At 41.7% G+C, this 18,537-nt stretch overlaps 1 protein-coding gene across 2 annotated transcripts in view; it reads left to right on the forward strand.

Moving 5' to 3' along the window:
* Positions 1 to 18,537, forward strand: part of nfic (nuclear factor I/C) — an 85,460-nt gene that overhangs the window by 42,197 nt on the left and 24,726 nt on the right. For both annotated transcript variants that reach the window (XM_079266787.1, XM_079266786.1), the window contains exons 5-10: positions 1,169 to 1,243; positions 4,894 to 4,968; positions 6,307 to 6,427; positions 8,321 to 8,442; positions 10,639 to 10,752; positions 18,346 to 18,503. In XM_079266787.1, coding sequence (XP_079122913.1) covers positions 1,169 to 1,243; positions 4,894 to 4,968; positions 6,307 to 6,427; positions 8,321 to 8,442; positions 10,639 to 10,752; positions 18,346 to 18,503 — 665 coding nt within the window. The remainder of the gene's footprint in view (positions 1 to 1,168; positions 1,244 to 4,893; positions 4,969 to 6,306; positions 6,428 to 8,320; positions 8,443 to 10,638; positions 10,753 to 18,345; positions 18,504 to 18,537) is intronic.

Here is an 18,537-nt window from a genome sequence, read left to right on the forward strand (position 1 = left end):
ATTAAAGCATCATTGGCTAAACTGCTTCATAGACCCGCCTCTTTGGGGCAGATTGCATGCTGGCTGGGTGTGTGTGTGTGTGTGTAGGGGTTCTGCCGGCTCGCAGATCGAAACCATGAGTGTGAATACAGATCGCGAGGAGTAGTATAAATATCACTCAGCGATTATTGACTTTAAGTATTAGAGTAAATTTAACGTGTTCTGTGAAGCATAGAATATAGTGGGGGTCGGAGATCTCAGGGCGAAATAAATAAAAATTAAGAGTTAAAAGATGAAATCTAATAATTATTTTAAAGCAAGCATGTATTACATAACAAATGTAAAGTGATTTTAACAAATGTCAACCTGATAATAATAATAATAGGTGTATCTGAGAGAGTGCAGTTTGTGTGAGTGTTTAAATTGAGGAAGTAAGCAGGGTGAGGGGAATGTGAAATCCTGAAGGGATGTGGAAATAATGGCCGTTGAGAAGAGAAGAAAAGAAAGAAGAAGGAAAAAAGCATAATAATGAGGAAGGATGAAATCAATGATTATTTTATAAGCAAGTGTGTGCTAAATAAAGCGATTTCTCAAGTGCATTCATCTTGCTTACGTAGTAAATGTTCCTCGTGATAGTAAAAAGTTAAATCTATGTATATCTAACAACTGAGTTCTGAATGGTTATCCTAATGACCTATCCACTTAACAATCCCTTATGGCTTTATATGTAATCCAAGCCGTTAAAACCAAACCTGGCAATTTACCAAGAGCACGGATCCAAAAGAGGAAGCTACCATAACTGACGCGACAGGTAGGTGCGCCCGGGGCTAGGGTGGCCCCTCGGCCGAGTGCGTGTTTACCGGAGGAAGCAGGGAAGACGTCGGGAGTAACGGTAGTTAGCAGAGCCAGGCGAGTTCCTCGAAAGAACACCAGCTTGCCAATCTTTTAATAGAGAGCTGAGTCAATAAGTAGCCCCGTATCGGGCCAAGGAAAACCCCCGGATCTAACAGCAAGTATGTGTGAGACACACCAGCTAAGAGAAACCCTGATGGATGTGTCAAAGTGTTCTTTCCCCTCACTTACCTGTTTCAGAAGTCAGTTCTCGTTCTTTTTGTGACTCTTAATCCGGTAACCATGTCTTGTTAAAATTGTCCTGATGTATGGATAGATCAAGTCTCTCTCTCTTCAGAGGCAGAGCAGAGCAGCAGTCCCAGTCGTACAGGAGTGGGTTCTGACCAGGAGGACAGTCGAACCGCCACCATGGGTAATGTAAAGGATACTCCATCATGGATGAATATTCAGTTTTTCACTCTGTGGAACCTGGTTATTCTGTAATGTACAGTACATGCATACTATTTTTGTCGATGTGTAGGACTGTTTTTTGAAAGTAGGACACCAAATGGATGGTGGTTGCTGGATCTTTTTTTCTATACAAAGAAGAAAATATTTCAGATCTGATTCGTATCAAACAAACAATAGTAATTAATATATACATATATGCATATACATATATTGGGCTGTACAACATATATTGAATTTAATTGATAATGTTATCATTGTTTTAAGTCACATCATTAATGCTTTCACTATCTGGCATGTCAATCATTTCGCCTTAATAACATAAGACTAAACTTCTCTCTTTGTGCCTGGAAGGGTTTGAAGGGAAAAGAAGGGAGTCACATGGCCTGAAAGGCAAAGTTATATAATCTTGGGGCAGTGGTCTAATCTGCCTGATTAAACACTGATGAGGACCACATGCCATGACAATTGGTGCACTGGTTTTGTGTTGGACCAATGCTTTAGGATTATTGTTGGAATGCTGTTAAGCATTCCAACAATAATCTGTTTCTTTATTCCACTATTTCTTCCGTCCCCCGTTTCGTCGCAACGCTTCTTCTTCTTCATTTTTTAAGCTACAGAAACCGTTCAACTATCAAAATGTTCAGCTCCTTCAGCTCATGTCTGCTCATTTTCTATTTCTAACCTTTAAACTTTTTGAATTATTAAGCTTTTAGCAACTTTTTTTTTAATGGGTTTCTATGGAGAATATTTTCAAATCCTCTTAAACTTCTTCAACTTTCAAATCCTTCAACTTCCTCATACTTTCAGCTACAGACACCATTTCAACTTTCAAATGTTGAGAAAACCCTCAACTATTGCCAACATGATTCAGCTTCATGATTCAGCTTTTTGATATCTTTTAAACTTTTTGAACTGCAGCAATTTAACTTTTATGATTTTTCAGCCCTTTTCTGACTTTATAATGGGTGTGTATTGCGCAGCTTAGAGTGCGTGATGTCACCGCTAGAGTGAAGAGCAGCTTGAGATTCTTGTGAAAAAAACATTTGTATTTTGCCACTGTGTCCACAATCTTCACTCTTCATGCATAATTTCTGGATGTAGAAGTAGCTAATATTGTCCTTGTCGTAGAAAAATTACTGTGGAATCCCACAGATTTCCACATTTGACACGGAAGCCGTTAATTGAGAGGAAAACCAACTTTCTGCTCCATAGAGACCAATGTTAAATTTTGCTTCAAAAACATCTTCCACAGAACACGGTACCCCATTTCTAGATCGCCAGTTAAGCCACATTTTTTACACTACATACACAATTTTTACAGGATCTGTTCTTCAACTCATCCTTCCCCTCAATTATTAATATCGGAGCAATAGGAGCTATGGTTATGGGAGTTTTGAGGATTTGTTTGAGAGGTGTTTCCCTATTTTATCTCCATGAAATGGCTTCAGGCACACAGGTGTTTGCGATTGAGCCAATTAGTGATGTTGATAAACACACAGACTCACAGACACACACGCACATACACTCCTCTCCCTCTCTCTCTGTCTCTCATAGTCATTCAGGGCTTAGGGATCTTTAGAGGTCTTTCCCCCCTCCTCCACCCCCCCCCCCCAACCCACACACACACACACACACTATTTTAAAATAAAAGCCGCACACACATGATTTGTTGCAGCTGTTACGTGTTGCATCTCGGCCAATCAGACATGAGTATTCTGATAAGTTTCCTGATTCGAGTGACATTTACACACACCGCGACACAAGAGGGAGAGACGAGGAAAGACATGGCAGAGCAGGACAACAGTCATGTAAGCTGTAAAAGATAAAACATCGGACAATCTCCAAATGAGGAAGTTTGCCAGAGATATCAGAGCCTCTCTCTCTCTCCCTCTCTCTCTCTCACAAATTCTTTCTTCTCTCTCTCTCGCTCTCGCTCTCTCTCTCACAAATTATTTCTTCTCTCTCACAAATTCTTTCTTCTCTCTCTCTCTCTCACTAATTCTTTCTTCTCTCTCTCTCTCTCCCTGTCTATGTCTCTCTCTCATACAGTCATTCAGGTCTTAGAGACTTTTAGAGGACCCCCCCCCCCCCCACACACACACACCCCATTTCAAAATAAAAGCCCCAAAGAGTGAATTCTAATTGAAATGCTTGTGATGAAGCCAGGCATTTAATAACCTCTGTTTGTGTGTCAAACATGATGATTATGTCTCCTCTCCCCCTTGTTGAAATTACTTTTCACTCCTCTCCCTCTATCTCTCTGTGTCTCTCATACAGTCTTTCAGGTCTTAGGGATCTTTAGAGGTCTTTCCCCCTTCCTCCCCCCCCCCACACACACACGCCATTTTAAAATAAAAGCCCCACAGAATGAATCCTAACTGAAATGCTTGTGATGAGCCTGTCATTTAATAACCGGTTTGTATTTATCTAACATTATGATTCTGTCTCCTCTCCCCTTCTCCCCCACACCCCACACCCCATTTCAAAATAAAAGCCCCAGAGAGTGAATTCTAACTGAACTGCTTGTGATGAAGCCTGTCATTTAATAACCTCTGTTTATGTGTCAAACATGATGATTATGTCTCCTCTCCCCCTCCCTCCCCCACCCAGTCCCACCCTTTCAAAATAAAAGCCTCATGGATTAACTGTATTTAAACGTTTCGCTCAAAATTTGGCTTTTTTTGTTGAAATAATGAATACTCTTACTAATACTGCGACAACTACTACTACTGCTAATATTTATAGTATTACCACTACTACTACAACTTTTGCTGTTGCTACTATTACTACTACTGCTACTGCTATTACTGCTACCATACATATTATTACTGCCACTACTGCTATTACTACCACTACCATTACTATTATTACTGATACCACAACTGCTAATACTGCTATTCCTGCTACTACCAGTACTAATAACCAGTACTAATACTACTACAGCTATTAGTACGACTGCTGATACGACTACTTCTTCTACTTCTTCTAATTACAAATACTTCGACGACAACTTCTACTACTACTGCTACTACAAATATCACGACTGCTACAACTAGTACTTATACAAATGCTACTCATACTTATACTGCGAATAATACTTCTACTACTACTACAACAAATATCACTACTGCTGGAATTCTTTTAAGCTACAGAAACCGTTCGAATATCAAAATGTTCAGCTCTTTCAGGAGAGGGGTGACAACTTCATATTTGTAATCTTTCAACTTTTTGAATTATTCAGCTTTTTGCAATTTTTTTAAAATTGGATATCTATTTTCAGCAATGTTTTTGAGATTCATTTCAGCTTTCAGCATTCCAACGCATTTTCAGCAGGAAATGCATTTTCTAGTTATATAAGGTTTTCAAAATATGAATACAATTAATTCCAAACCCAATATTGGGCATAGCAAGAAACTGGAGAGACTTCAATCTTAATGTTACACAATGCAAAGCCAACACATTGAAAGAATGAAACAAAAGAAAGGTAAACATAACATAAAATCAAACTATCAAAAGAGATAATTCCACAAAGCTCGACAGAACATCTCATCCCACTGCTTGAGATGCACACGAACACAGCAGACATTTCTAAATGCAGTTGTGTTTCTACAGATGGTCCAGAGTTCCAGGAGAGTTTTCTGACATCAGGCGTTTTCAGTGTCACTGAGCTGGTCCAGGTCTCAAGAAGTAAGTGGCATTTACTATTAGCTTTAATCTTTACCAACTCACCACCACCATCCATTGTAACACCAATCTTTTGTTTCAGCTACATTGAGCATGTCACTCCTTATGATTGAAGAGTTGGCACAGTACAGCGCTATATTCCATCAAATTTAGAAAACATGAGTTTCCCAGTCATAATTATAACTTGGATGCTGATGCCAATACTAATTGCAAGTAAGAGGCTGGTAATTATTGCATTATGACATGAACATGTCTCAACATGCATGGCATATTTTGGAGGGTTGCTCTTTGGACTTGTGTGGAAATAAAAGTGCAATTCATGCCAAAAAGAGTACAGTGATATTAGGGGTGTAACGGTTCACAAAATTCATGGTTGGGTTGGGTACGATACAGTGGAGCCACGGTTCGGTACGTTTCGGTACAGTAGAAAACTATAAATGCCAAAGAAATGTACTTGATTTGAAAATATATTTATTCATTACAACGAACATCATGAAGTTATTCTTTGACTTTGAACAATGATGGAACTATACCTGAGTGACCCATCTTCTGGGGTGTCTTCTTAGCAACACATCAGCATAAAAAACAAAAACTGCTCCTTAATGTTATGTAGTATTGTTACTTACATCTTGCTTACATCTTATATTGTTACTTACATCTTGCAAAAGAGATTTTTAATCTCAATGGGACTACCTGGTTAAATAAAGGTTTAAAAAAAAAAAATTTGGTTCGTCATGCGTACCGAACCGTGAGCCTCGTACTAAACGGTTCAATACGAATACGCGTACCCTTACCCCCCCAAGTGATATACATGAACGCATATATTCGCTCAACTTCAGCTGTGCCACTCCACCCACCTCAGTGAAAGTGAAATAAATATACAATGAGAAAAAAACTGACTTGCACCAAAAACATGGCATTGCAACAAAACCTTCTACATCAGGAGTCTTAACACAAGCCACAAAACACTTCACCATACATAATTAATTGTAAGTGTTTAACAGGACAGTTATACAGTAAAGTGAACCAACAGAAATGCTAACGGATGATTCAAATTAACATTAGCACATTTTAAAGCAAACTAATCCGGTGTGTCTGTTTTACATCTGAATATGATAATCTGAGGTATCATCTTTACTCTGTCTGCTGCTCTGAACTGACAGACATATCAGTTTTTTTATTAGCTTCACACTTTTGCAAGAGGGATGTAATAATACAGACAACAGATTTAGTCAACTCAACCAAAGTATTTAAATACATATTTCATTTTCAATATGTAGTGTGTGTGTGTGTGTGTGTGTGTGTGTGTGTGTGTGTGTGTGTGTGTGTGTGTGTGTGTAGCTCCAGTAGTCACAGGAGTAGGACCTAGTTTCTCTATGGGAGAGCTCCAGGGTCATCTGGCCTACGACCTCAACCAGCCAGTCAGCCTTAGACGATCACTGGCCAGCACCTCATCCAGCGGGTAATCACACACACACACACTGACTAACTTTTATTAATCCTTACCGTCAGAACTTTAGGGAATGCATAAGCAGCTTTAAAATGACTGATGTCAGCCCTTACCATGACTTTAAACTAAGCTTAGTTAGACCCAAGTTAAAACCCTCAAACAGCCTTTGAAACAAGTTAGACTAGCCAAAATGTCCTCATCTGGCTCCCTCTGTTGGTCATATTAAAAGGCCCACCCTCAACCAAAGTCTGTATTTCCAAACCAAATATCACATAACAAGTTGACAAGGCTGTCCTGATCCAAAGGCACCACAAATGCTGCCTTGTTTTCTCAAATGTGGAGAACATTTTTGTTGCATCATTCACAGTCTCAAATCCATTATGTGCCTGTCACTAAGGATTGGGGAGGGTCTGGGTAGATGGATGAGTGAGCGAATGGATGGATGGATGGGTGAGTGAGTGAGTGGATGGATGGCTGGATGGGTGAGTGAGTGAGCAAATGGATGGATGTAATGGATGAGTGAGTTGATAAGTGAGTGAATGGATGGATGTAATGGATGAGTGAGTTGATAAGTGAGTGGATGGATGGATGTAATGGATGAGTGAGTTGATAAGTGAGTGGATGGATGGCTGGATGGGTGAGTGAGTGAGTGAATGGATGGATGTAATGGATGAGTGAGTTGATAAGTGAGTGAATGGATGGATGTAATGGATGAGTGAGTTGATAAGTGAGTGGATGGATGGCTGGATGGGTGAGTGAGTGAGCAAATGGATGAGTAAATGGATGGATGGAAGGAAAGTGTCAGTAGATAGATGGATGGATGACTGAGCTGATGAGTGAGTGGATGGAAGGATGAGTGAGTGGATGGATAGATGGAACTGTTAAGAAGTTAAGGGGTGTCACTCAGTGTTCTCCAGCCATAAATGCAAGACAGACTTTGAATCCAGTTTGTAATAAAGTCAAAGATTGTTCATTTCCATACAGCCTACTAAGGCTGAGTCCTTACCTTGGCCTTTTGTTGCATGTCAACCTCTCTCGATCTAGCCGGTCCTAACACAGTGTGGAGGACCAACTAGCCTTCACTATTATCTGTTGTCTTAACATTAGCTTCAATGAATAGACCCATGGTTGAGTTACCTACCATGACCATAGCATAGCCAGGCCAGATTCAGATTCATTCATTCACAAGTCGTGGTGTGGAGTAAAAAACAAAGAACAAAACAGCAGTACAAAGGTAAACAACCAGAATAAATCTTTAGCTCAAAGTGAGTCATGTAAAGAGAGGAAGAACATTACTCCTGCAAACTGTCCTTGGTTTATCTGCCAGCGCAACCACAGTCCATGGCTTTAGCTTCTGTTCAGAAGGAATGCAGAAATTGTTGTGAGCTAAAGCAAAAGTAGTATGTAAAAAAATCACAGCGTTCAATAATCACTTTGTGTATTTACTCTCGCTTGCATAGCTCACACTACAAACTGTAGGTTTTGTCAGTGGAGCTAGTCAGTGTCATGTATTTGCTAAATGGTGTCTGGCTGAGAGCCGGAGGTTTATTCATAATGATGCTGTCGCTGTGTGAGGTATTTTAATGAACTACTTCAATCACGATCTAAATATGATTGTAGTTGGACTACCAGCAAGCTACTGCAAAAAACTACTAGTTTGATTACATTACATGCACTACTCCCCAACACTGGTTTAACCTTTTTGAAGCTTTATTTATGGACAATAATCTAATGCATAGACGTCAGCTATTATTATTATATTATTATGCAGCCGTTGACCCCAAAGAACCTACTTAAGAAAACACTTTGGATGTATACTTTCTAGCTCTCTGCTTCCACTACTTCACACAGTGCAACATGAAACCATAATCCTAGATGTCTGAGTGTCTTTATATATGTCTGCAGGAGTAAGCGTCATAAGTCTGGCTCTATGGAGGAAGAGGCTGACAGTCCAGGAGGGGAGTATTACCATTCACCATCCTCTCCTGCCAGCAGCTCCAGGAACTGGACTGATGACATTGAAGGAGGTAACGGAATAAGACAACGTACATCACATTTATAAAAATAAATAATATACATTATAAATAATAAATAATATACATTATATTTATAGTTAATAAAGATATACATCATTTTATTCTGTTTGGTTGTATATAGTATCCCCGTGGTGAAATATATCATCAAACACTAACTCACGTGCTTCTGCAGAAACAAATACATTATTACAAAGGGAAGTAAACAATCTCACTTTATAGACACAATGAATAGCATCCCCCACCAGAACAGTGACACTCTAGTCTACAGCAATACCAACCCTTGTTCACAATAGATCTTCAGTGTTCAATGTTTTAATTTACAGGGACAAGGAATAATAGCTTGTTCCAAAATATGAGCTAAGGTCTACAATCAGGAAGCTGAAAGTGCACGAATTCAAGCCAAACTCTACAGTAGCAATTATCCTCTGTTGGGACTTCACTTAATTTATAGTTTGGTTATTGGTTCCTGATGTCAGGGTGGTGCCCCGTCATTGTCAACATTTGACATTAATAGAAACATTAACATTAATAATTGTATTTGTATTAATAATTTAGTTTTCATATTTGCTGATAACCAAACACGCTCCTGACAGATCACAACACCTCTAATACTAATGAATGATGGAAATCAAGGTTAGGACTGGACACGGGGATCAGTGTGTTGTCAGCAGTCATGTGGGTGTTGACTTCTATAAAGTGACAGCTCAGCCACTGTGCATATATACGAGCACACAAGATGCAGCAACAGCAATGAAGACTGACAAGGGCAAAATGAAACTGAGCGGAAAGCCCTCCACCGGCTCAGTCATTGACAGCTCTGTGTGGGTTTAATTACAGTATATGTTAACTATTAGTGATGGAATATGTGTATATCAGATCACATAGCGTACATGTCACCATTGATCAAGCAATATCAGAGAGTAAATGGTAATTGGACTTGTATAGCGCTTTTCTCGTCTTCCAACATCTCAAAACACTTTTACACAACATGTCATTGACCCATTCACACCCATCCATACAGTGATGGCAGAGGCTACCATGCAAGGTCCCACGGGAGCAAGTTGGGGTTAAGTGTCTTGCCGACTAGTGGAGCCGGGGATCCTGTGGTTGAAGGACAACCCCCTCTACCATTAAGCCACACTCGCCCCATAACAGAGAGGAGAGGAGTACTCTGTCAGAACGTTAACCATCAACTGTTTATTAGAAGTGGACATGGTCTCGATGACGTCACCCATTGGTTTGTGGACTGCAGTTTTAAAGACTAGATTTTGTTATTTTGGACAATGCCATATTGGTTTTTGGCCATCTCCACCTTGTTTTTTGCAACCAGAAGTGGCATGAGAGGGTGGAGCTAAGTGCAACAGATCGCTAAATAAGACATTTTTAGGCAACACAAATGTTACAATTGACATTGATGGAGTGAAAACACACTGTGAAAGTGTTAAAGTTGTACGACGAAAACACAGACAACTCCCAGACCGGACAATGCTGTTGTGGCGACCTGTTAATCACAAAGTAGCCCAACCCTAAAGCATACCTTGCTTTATCATCTATTTTACTCTAACTGGACCCTAATTTACTAAATGAACATCGTGCTGTATTGAAGAAGACTTGAAACTAGAGATTGAGACCATATACACAATATTTAATAAATAGGTAATAAATCAAGAGAGAAGTAGAGCCATTTTCTCATTAACATATATACAACTAGTGAGTAGTTGCCCCCTGATGGCCATTAGAAAAAAATGCACTTCACCACTGGCTTCACTTTTTAGACCCAGCGGTTGCAGCCTGACGTTAACACAGGAAATACGCTGCTGGCTTGGATTATATTCTAGTTCTAAACTTAAAACACAGATTTAGGGAGTTTCAGCAGATTGGATAGGATTTATATACAGTTCATAAATACATTTTGCCCAACCAGCCAATTCATAAATTAATCATATTATTAAAAAACTTCAGAGGCTGATCATGTCTTCAATCGTCAATCGTCATAATTAACAAACATCAACATGTTTATTGGAGGAGGGTACTCTGAGGAAATGTCTGATGCATCTAGTTTCACAGTGACAAACTGCCATAAAAGGCCAATGAGGCAATGGTGGTGCTGGAGGCTTTAACCCAAAAAGTTTCCAGTTCTGTTGGTTCAAGCATCAATACATACGTCCATCTGTGTTTTTATTTTAGGTCTGTCTCCTCCAGTGAAGAAAGCAGAGCTGGAAAGTCCCTCTTCCCAGGAAGACTCGCCAAGACTGGGCTCCTTCACTCAGCACCACCGGCCAGTCATAGCTGTTCACAGTGGTCAGTATGCATAAATATATATAGTGTACCACACACACACACACACACACACACACACACACACACACACACACACACACACACACACACACACACACTCACACACACACAGATGCAGTTATGTCTGAAAAAATGACAATGTTATGTGACTTCACTGAAAAGTAAAACGCTGGCTGTCTGAAATGGGTCACCCATATGTGCAGCCAAAGAAAGAGTCTCTCGACGACCAAAGTGTTGAAATAAACCCTGAAGATAGTGCTTCTAACGTGTGAAGGTGAACTCTGTAAAGACACATTCCCAGCTATCACGGATTTCATCAACATCATCTGCACGCATTAGAGCTAAGGCCGCGGATATTATTCCGGCGTGATCTTGCTTCCAGATCCGTTACCTTGGCCTGGAGGAGTCCCTGCTGTTTGAGGCAGTAAAGCAGAGCGTCCTTCAGCTCGGACTTGACGGTCTCCGTTTCCTCGACTCGGTGCTCTGCTTCTGCTAATCGTGCGCCATGGTTGCTGACATCTGCGACGACATTTTGTAGTTTTTGATTCATCTCCATCTTAAATTTGTTGAATTCCTGTTTAATGTCGTTTCTAAAGTCATTTTTAAAATCCTTTAGTTCCTGTTTGAGTTCGGTTTTCAAAATTTGTATGTCTTTGCACAGGTTTTGGATGGCTTCAGCCGTAGACATAACCCCCTCGTCTGCACGAGGCTCCATTTTCTCCACCGTGGTTGTGTTGTCTTTCGTTGTTTCTTGTCCTGTTTCTTCGCTGTTCTTGTTTCTTCTCGATGCAGCTTTCTTGCTTCTAGCCCCACTCATTCTGGATCATTTTAGTTTTTTAACAGCTGTTCTCTTGTGTCAGTGGGGTCTTTTCTTCTTAATTTGACCAGGAGAGTTTTCGATCTACATCGCCATCTTGAAACGCTCACCGGAAGTTCCAATCCAGTGATTCTTAACCATGGTTAAGAATCGTGGGCCGCGAGCGCCACCTAGAGGGCCGCAAACAACTTTCAGTTTTGCACCTGTGGGCCGCGGGACCGCATAGGTTATCAATTGAAGACACCAGAGATATTAGTTATCCATGAGACGCTCAGTTACAATATAGCTTTCCACCACCTGGTGGCGGTAATGCGTCAGTCAGTTGTTTAACAAGCTTCAATAAGCAGAAGAAGACGCTCAGCTAGCCGCTATCCCAGGGATCGGCAACCTGCGGCTCTTCAGCCCCTCTGTTGCGGCTCCCTGAGTCTACATCAGGGGTCCCCAACTGGTGCACCAGATCTGGACCCTGGGCCTAAATCCGATAGATAATTAGGAATTATATATATTAGGCACTGAGTTTATACTTTAACCGGCGCGTCTTATCCAGCCGTTACGGCACTTGTTCAGCGGTGCAGGAAACACACCGACCAATGCGTCTAAATCACATCAGGTGATGCAGCTCAATATGGGTATTCTGACAAGTTTCCTGACTCGAGCGAGGTTTAGACACCGTGACACACGGGGAAGAGACGAGGAAATAGAAAGAAGAGCAGATAAATTGTGCTGATCGAAGAAGATATCTTGCATGACGTTCTCCAGAAAGAGAAACGTGTTCAGAGAGAATATATTTTATAAGCAAGAATGAACAGAATCTTAAATGTTAATTATTCCCACAGGCAGTTAAATCCTCTACCCCTGTTAAGTGATTTTCCCTGCAGGTGGCTAATCATGATTTTCAGACAATAAAATGCAATAAAATGTCAATAATTGTCTTTATTCTTGTTCTATATTTTCATAAATACAACAAACTATAGTTTTTGTATGTATAATGTAACTATATATACAACTTTACAAGCTGTGATATCAAATAGCTTTTGCGGCTCCAGACACATTTTATTTGGTTTTATTTGAAGCCTTCAAAAATAAAGCGACACTTAGCGACGAAACATCCAACGCTCGTGGGAAAGCCTGTTGGGCTTCTTGTTGTGTATGCAGGTTTACATACACATGATGAATAGACTTGAAAAACTGTGTCAAAATCCTGTTTTGAAGAGTTTAGATTTCACTCTTCCCTTTACTGACCAGACAGATGCTTCTAGAGTAGGTCCTGGAGCAATGTTATTGCAAAGACAGGATGGAAACCAGTTGACTGTGCATTACATCAGCTAAAAACACTTCCCAAGAGAAATGAGGTACTCAACAGTTGAAACGGAAGCTCTGGCTTTAAATTAGCTTTAGACACCTTGAATTATTACTTGATTGGCAAAGAAACAAAGAAAAAAATTAATTCCAAAAGCCTAAACTGGTTTAAACCACGTCAAACCCTCAAAATCTCAACTATGTCTGAGATTTGGTTCAAACCACAACACACTAGTGGGCCACGGGAACCCCAGGGAGTCCCTATGACATGGCCCTGATGTTACCACAGCTATATAAGCCAGGGTTACCTTCACACTGGGCTGTCCAATTTGATTCGATTCGTATGAAAGGAGGCAAAACAACGCTGGTACCTTTAGAGAAAAACTGCATTTTGCATTGCAGTGGATCCACAAATTGAAAGACACTAATGCTAGAATTACCAGATGGTATTTTGTCTCCCTAGCCTTATCGTTTTCAGGTCCAGTATAGACCAGGACACAAGAATGAATGAATGAATGAATGAATGAATTTTATTTATATAGCGCTTTTCACAGACAGTACTATCACAAAGTGCTTAACAGAGCAGACATTTAAAAGCATAAAAAACACAATGTGACCCTAGGGTCAATAAATTACATACACAGAGTGAATAAAAAATGTTAAAGAATAAAATTAAAATTAAATAAAAATGTAAAACAAATATTAAGAGCAGGTCTAGGACATGGGTTTACTTTTACACAAACGCCAGCCTAAACAGGTGGGTTTTTAGCTGGCTTTTAAAAGTATCCACAGTATCTGCGAGGCGTAGAGTTGCAGGCAGAGCATTCCAGAGCCTCGGGGCCACTGCCTCAAAGGCTCGGTCACCACGGGTCTTAAATCGTGTGCGTGGGACTGACAGAAGACCTAGAGCATTTGACCTGAGAGTGCGGGCGGGTGAATAGGGGCGAAGTAGATCAGCTACATAAGTCGGAGCCTGACCGTGAAGTGCTCTGTAAGTGATGGTGAGAATTTTGAAGTGTATCCGAGATGCTACAGGAAGCCAGTGGAGAGATCGGAGTACGGGGGTGATGTGAGACCGTCGGTTTGTCCTGGTGAGTAATCTGGCGGCAGCGTTTTGGATGACCTGCAGACGGTTAAGAGCAGATACACTGAGTGATGTGAAAAGTGAGTTGCAGTAGTCAATGCGAGAGGAGATAAATGTGTGTATGATCATTTCTAATTCAGGCGTTGATAATACAGATCTCAGTTTACTGATATTTCTTAGATGGAAGAAACATGACCTGGACAGCTGCTTAACATGAGGGTCAAATGACATGGAGCGATCAAAGAAAATCCCAAGATTGCGCAGGTTGCAATGGGAAGCAGAGGAGAGAGGACTAATAATCTGCCTGATCATGGGGACAAACTCCTCTGGAGCAATAACTAGGACCTCCGTCTTAGAGTCGTTGAGTTGCAGGCAGTTTTCTGCCGTCCAGTCTCTGATGGCATTGACACAGTCCAGGAGCCTAGTTAATGTGAATGCCTCGCTGGGTTTGAATGACAGATGAAGTTGGATGTCGTCTGCATATAAGTGATAGGACACATTATAGCTTTTTATGATCGGTCCCAAAGGTAACAGATAAAGGGAAAATAGCAGAGGCCCCAGAACCGAGCCCTGCGGTACACCACAAGACAGTGGAGAGGTAACAGACACAAAAGCACCCACAGAGACATTGAAACTTCTGTCACTGAGGTAAGATGTAAACCAGTCTAACGCTATGCCAGTTATGCCCACCCAATCACGTAGCCTCTTAATCAGGATGTCATGGTCTACAGTGTCAAATGCAGAACTTAGGTCCAGAAGAACTAACACAGAGCAGTCACCTGCATCAGCACACATGAGAATGTCATTTGAAACCCTCAGGAGAGCGGTTTCAGTAGAGTGTTGCTTACGAAACCCAGACTGGAACTTGTCGTACATGTTGTGCCTCTCCAGTGCAGCAGTAAGTTGTTTGGCCACCACTTTCTCTAAAAGTTTGGACAGGAAAGGCAGTTTTGATATGGGCCTGTAGTTCATGGGCAAAGCTGGATCTAAGTTAGGTTTCTTTAATATGGGCTGGATAGTGGCATGTTTGAAATAGGAAGGGACAATTCCTGTAGACAATGAGGAATTGACAATAGATGTTACTGCAGGGCCAATAGTTAACAGAAAGTTCTTAAATAGAGAGGATGGAATTATATCCAGAGGGCAAGATGATGGCTTTGTTTTGTTAATTAAGTCCATCAGGTCTTGAAGGCTGATAGGCTGGAAAGAGCCCATAACAGCAGGAGATTGCGAGGAGCTACAAGTAGCCGAACAGATCCCAGGCTGAATGCCAGACCTAATACCTGTTACCTTATCATTAAAATAGATCAGGAATTTGTTGCAATCGTCAACAGAATAGCATGGTACAGTGGAGACAGGTGGTGAAACAATTCCTCTAATTGTGTCAAACAGAATCTTGGGATTTTTCTTTGAAGAAGAGATTAGGTTGGCAAAATAAGCAGTTCTAGCTTCCTTTACTGTGGTATTAAAAGAAACTCTTAGGTCTTTGAGATGTAAACGATGCACTTCTAGCCCAGTAGCTTTCCAGAGCCGCTCTGCCCTGCGACACTTCTGTCTCACGCTGCACACAGCTTCTGTCATCCACGGAGTAGTGTTATAGGCAGCCCTGGTCCTTTCCTTAAGAGGTGCCACTTTATCCAGCAAAGTGGTGCAATGTTCATTAAATGACTGTATCAAGTGTTCAACATCATTGAGATTTGTGTAAAAGTCACAGCAGAAGTGCATCGAGAACTGATCAGCTGTACTCTGAGTAATAATGCGTGAGTGGAATGTTTGTTTCAGACACAAGGGGTCAGCATTGACAGAAAGATCAAAGAAAATACATTTATGGTCACTGATCAATAGGTCCTCACAACGGGTATTATCAATATCAAGACCCAGAGAAAACACAAGGTCCAAGGTGTGACCACCCCTGTGAGTGGCGCCAGAAACATGTTGCGTGAAATTAAAAGATTCAGTAATATTGAGAAACTCAGTAGCTATACAGTCTGTGGTATCATTGACATGCAGATTAAAATCACCAACCAGAAGCACTTTGTCTAGCTTGATAATAGAGGTCAGAAAGTCTGTGAATTCTGATAAAAACTGACCTGCAGGACCTGGAGGTCGGTAAATTAAAAAACAGTAAACCGGCTTTTGCCGGCCCACTTTAGTCAGCTGTAGTTCAAAAGTAGCATAGGATTCTGTGCTCCCCAAGTGGCAGGAAAACTGATTCTTCCAGACCACGGCGAGGCCTCCACCGCGGCCTGTCAGACGCGGTGTCCCAACATAAGAACAGTCCACAGGGCAGAGTTCATTGAAATGGATGCATTCCATATTCTGTTGCCAGGTCTCGGTCAGAAATAAAAAAGCCAAATTATGACTTGTGAACAAGTCATTTAAAATGTGAGCCTTGTTTGTTATAGAGCGTGCATTAATCAGACACAATTTGATGGGGGAAGACACTGTGTCGTCATCAGCACAGGAAGCTTTGGGGGTATGTGCAACATGACGGATCACTCGTGCAGCACCTCGAAACCGACCATAACTAGGGCGTGAGCGCGAGTCTGTGATTCTCACGGGAATGCTCATGGGTCGTGGAGTGGAAGTTACGTTAGAGGCTGGAGATCCTCCATGCCGCCAGGGGGAGCTGGTGTTGCTTGTAGGGGATGAATGCGGCTGATGAATTATCGTAGAGGAAGACTGACAGCGGACAGGGGATCCAGGTGTAAACAGTCAATCATGTGAATGGGAGTGAACAGCATACTGTAAATTAGCCGCTAGCAGGCGGCTACCCAGCTTGTTAAAATGAATACCATCCTTCTTAAAAGCGGAAGAGCGGCCCCAAAACAGATTAAAATTGTCAATGAAGCTCACGTTGTTGGTCCTGCAGGCGGCCTGGAGCCAGGTGTGGAGGCTGAGGACTCTGCTGAACCGCTGTGATCCACGGCCGAGTGTTGGACTTGGACCACTGATAAAAACAGACAGTCCACAGCTGTTTAAAAAGCTTAAAAGATTTGTAAAATCCATCTTGGTCAACTCGGACTGGTGGAGGGCTGTATCGTTGATTCCCACATGAACGATAATTCGCCGAATGGAAGACGGGAGGGCGCGCATCAGGCCAGGCAGTGTCAGCAGGATGTCTGGAGCCGTTGCTCCGGGGAAGCAGTGTGTCTCTGCGTTGAAGAAACGGGTGTTCCTGATGATTGAGTCCCCGACTATCAGCGTCGTCGGGGCGAAGAGGGGACGAGGCGGCAACACTGCGCGTGTAATACGCGTGGATGGAGGCGAGGATTCAACCAGTGGTGGCGGAATGTCATCGCTGACTTCCTGTCCCATTTAACGTTTCTGGTTAAAGTAAAACGCGGACAGGTACTGTTAAGTTTAATCATTGTTTATTGGTTCACTTTGCATTCCATAAGTTAATCATTATCTTTCATTGTTACATACCCACCATTTGTCCCAGAGTCAAAAGGAGTTGCCCACCCACTTCCTCTTCCTTCACCCTTGTGATCTGTCTGCATTTTTAACGATGTAACATTTTCTAAAGGTTAGTATAAAGAAATAACTTTGTTACTTCCCTGTCTCAGGAGATGATTTAAGTTACCTGCTGTCATGGTACGGACTAGATTTACTCCTGCTGTTGGAAACCTCTATTTAAGCAGATGCTTTTGGCTGTTACTGGGGATGAACATCAGTGTAAAGCTGCGTCCATATGATATTATGTAAATATGAGTTATCTTTATTATGAGTTGAGTTTTTTCAGTTTAGGCAAGTTAACTGTTTGTTTAGGAAATATATTGTTTTGGTTACACATGTAACAGGGTGCCACTATACCGTATATAAAACACCTTTGGTTTTCCGGACAAAGTTTCTCGTGTCTGCCATCTACCACTTTCTTAGCCACTCCTGTCAGGCTTCCTCACACATACATACGCACACGCACGCACACACACACACACACACACACACACACACACACACACACACACACACACACTCAAATAAATACATACATATTGTAGCGACCCTGTACAGTGACAGTAGAGGGGTCAGGTTGTCGCTTCCCTCTCTCTGGCCAATCACGGGACGCACTGTACACATTGGTCGGGGTGCGTGCCTGTGATTGGTGGAGCGGAGGGGAGGAGGGGGTTGCCTGTTCTGTGTCGGAAGCTAGTCAATGTTTTGTTAGACCGGAATCGGAAGAAGAGTTTTTGTTGTTGTGGAAAACACACTGTAGAAAAAGACGGATAATGTTCGCTAGAGTTGCTCGGCAATAAGAGTGACGGTTTGTGTTAATAAACCTCTTGCAAGGACTCTGTCTCCGACTCGTAAGTGGAACATTACAATATATACACATACATACATGGAACAAAATGCAATTGACTGTGTTGTCTCATGTCTCTCTGTCCAGGTCTGTCTCGGAGTCTCCACCCCTCGTCATCTATTCATTTCTCACCCTCGTCCTACTTTCCCCACGGAGCGATCCGCTATCCTCCTCACCTGGCCCAGGACCCCCTCAAAGATCTGGTCTCATTGGCCTGTGACCCTGCCAATCAAACCCCCAACTCAGTGAGTACAACCAGTCAAAGAATATGTCACAAAA

The sequence above is a fragment of the Melanostigma gelatinosum genome (genome assembly GCF_949748355.1).
Source record: "Melanostigma gelatinosum genome assembly, chromosome: 4".
NCBI classification, from domain to species: Eukaryota; Metazoa; Chordata; class Actinopteri; order Perciformes; family Zoarcidae; genus Melanostigma; species Melanostigma gelatinosum.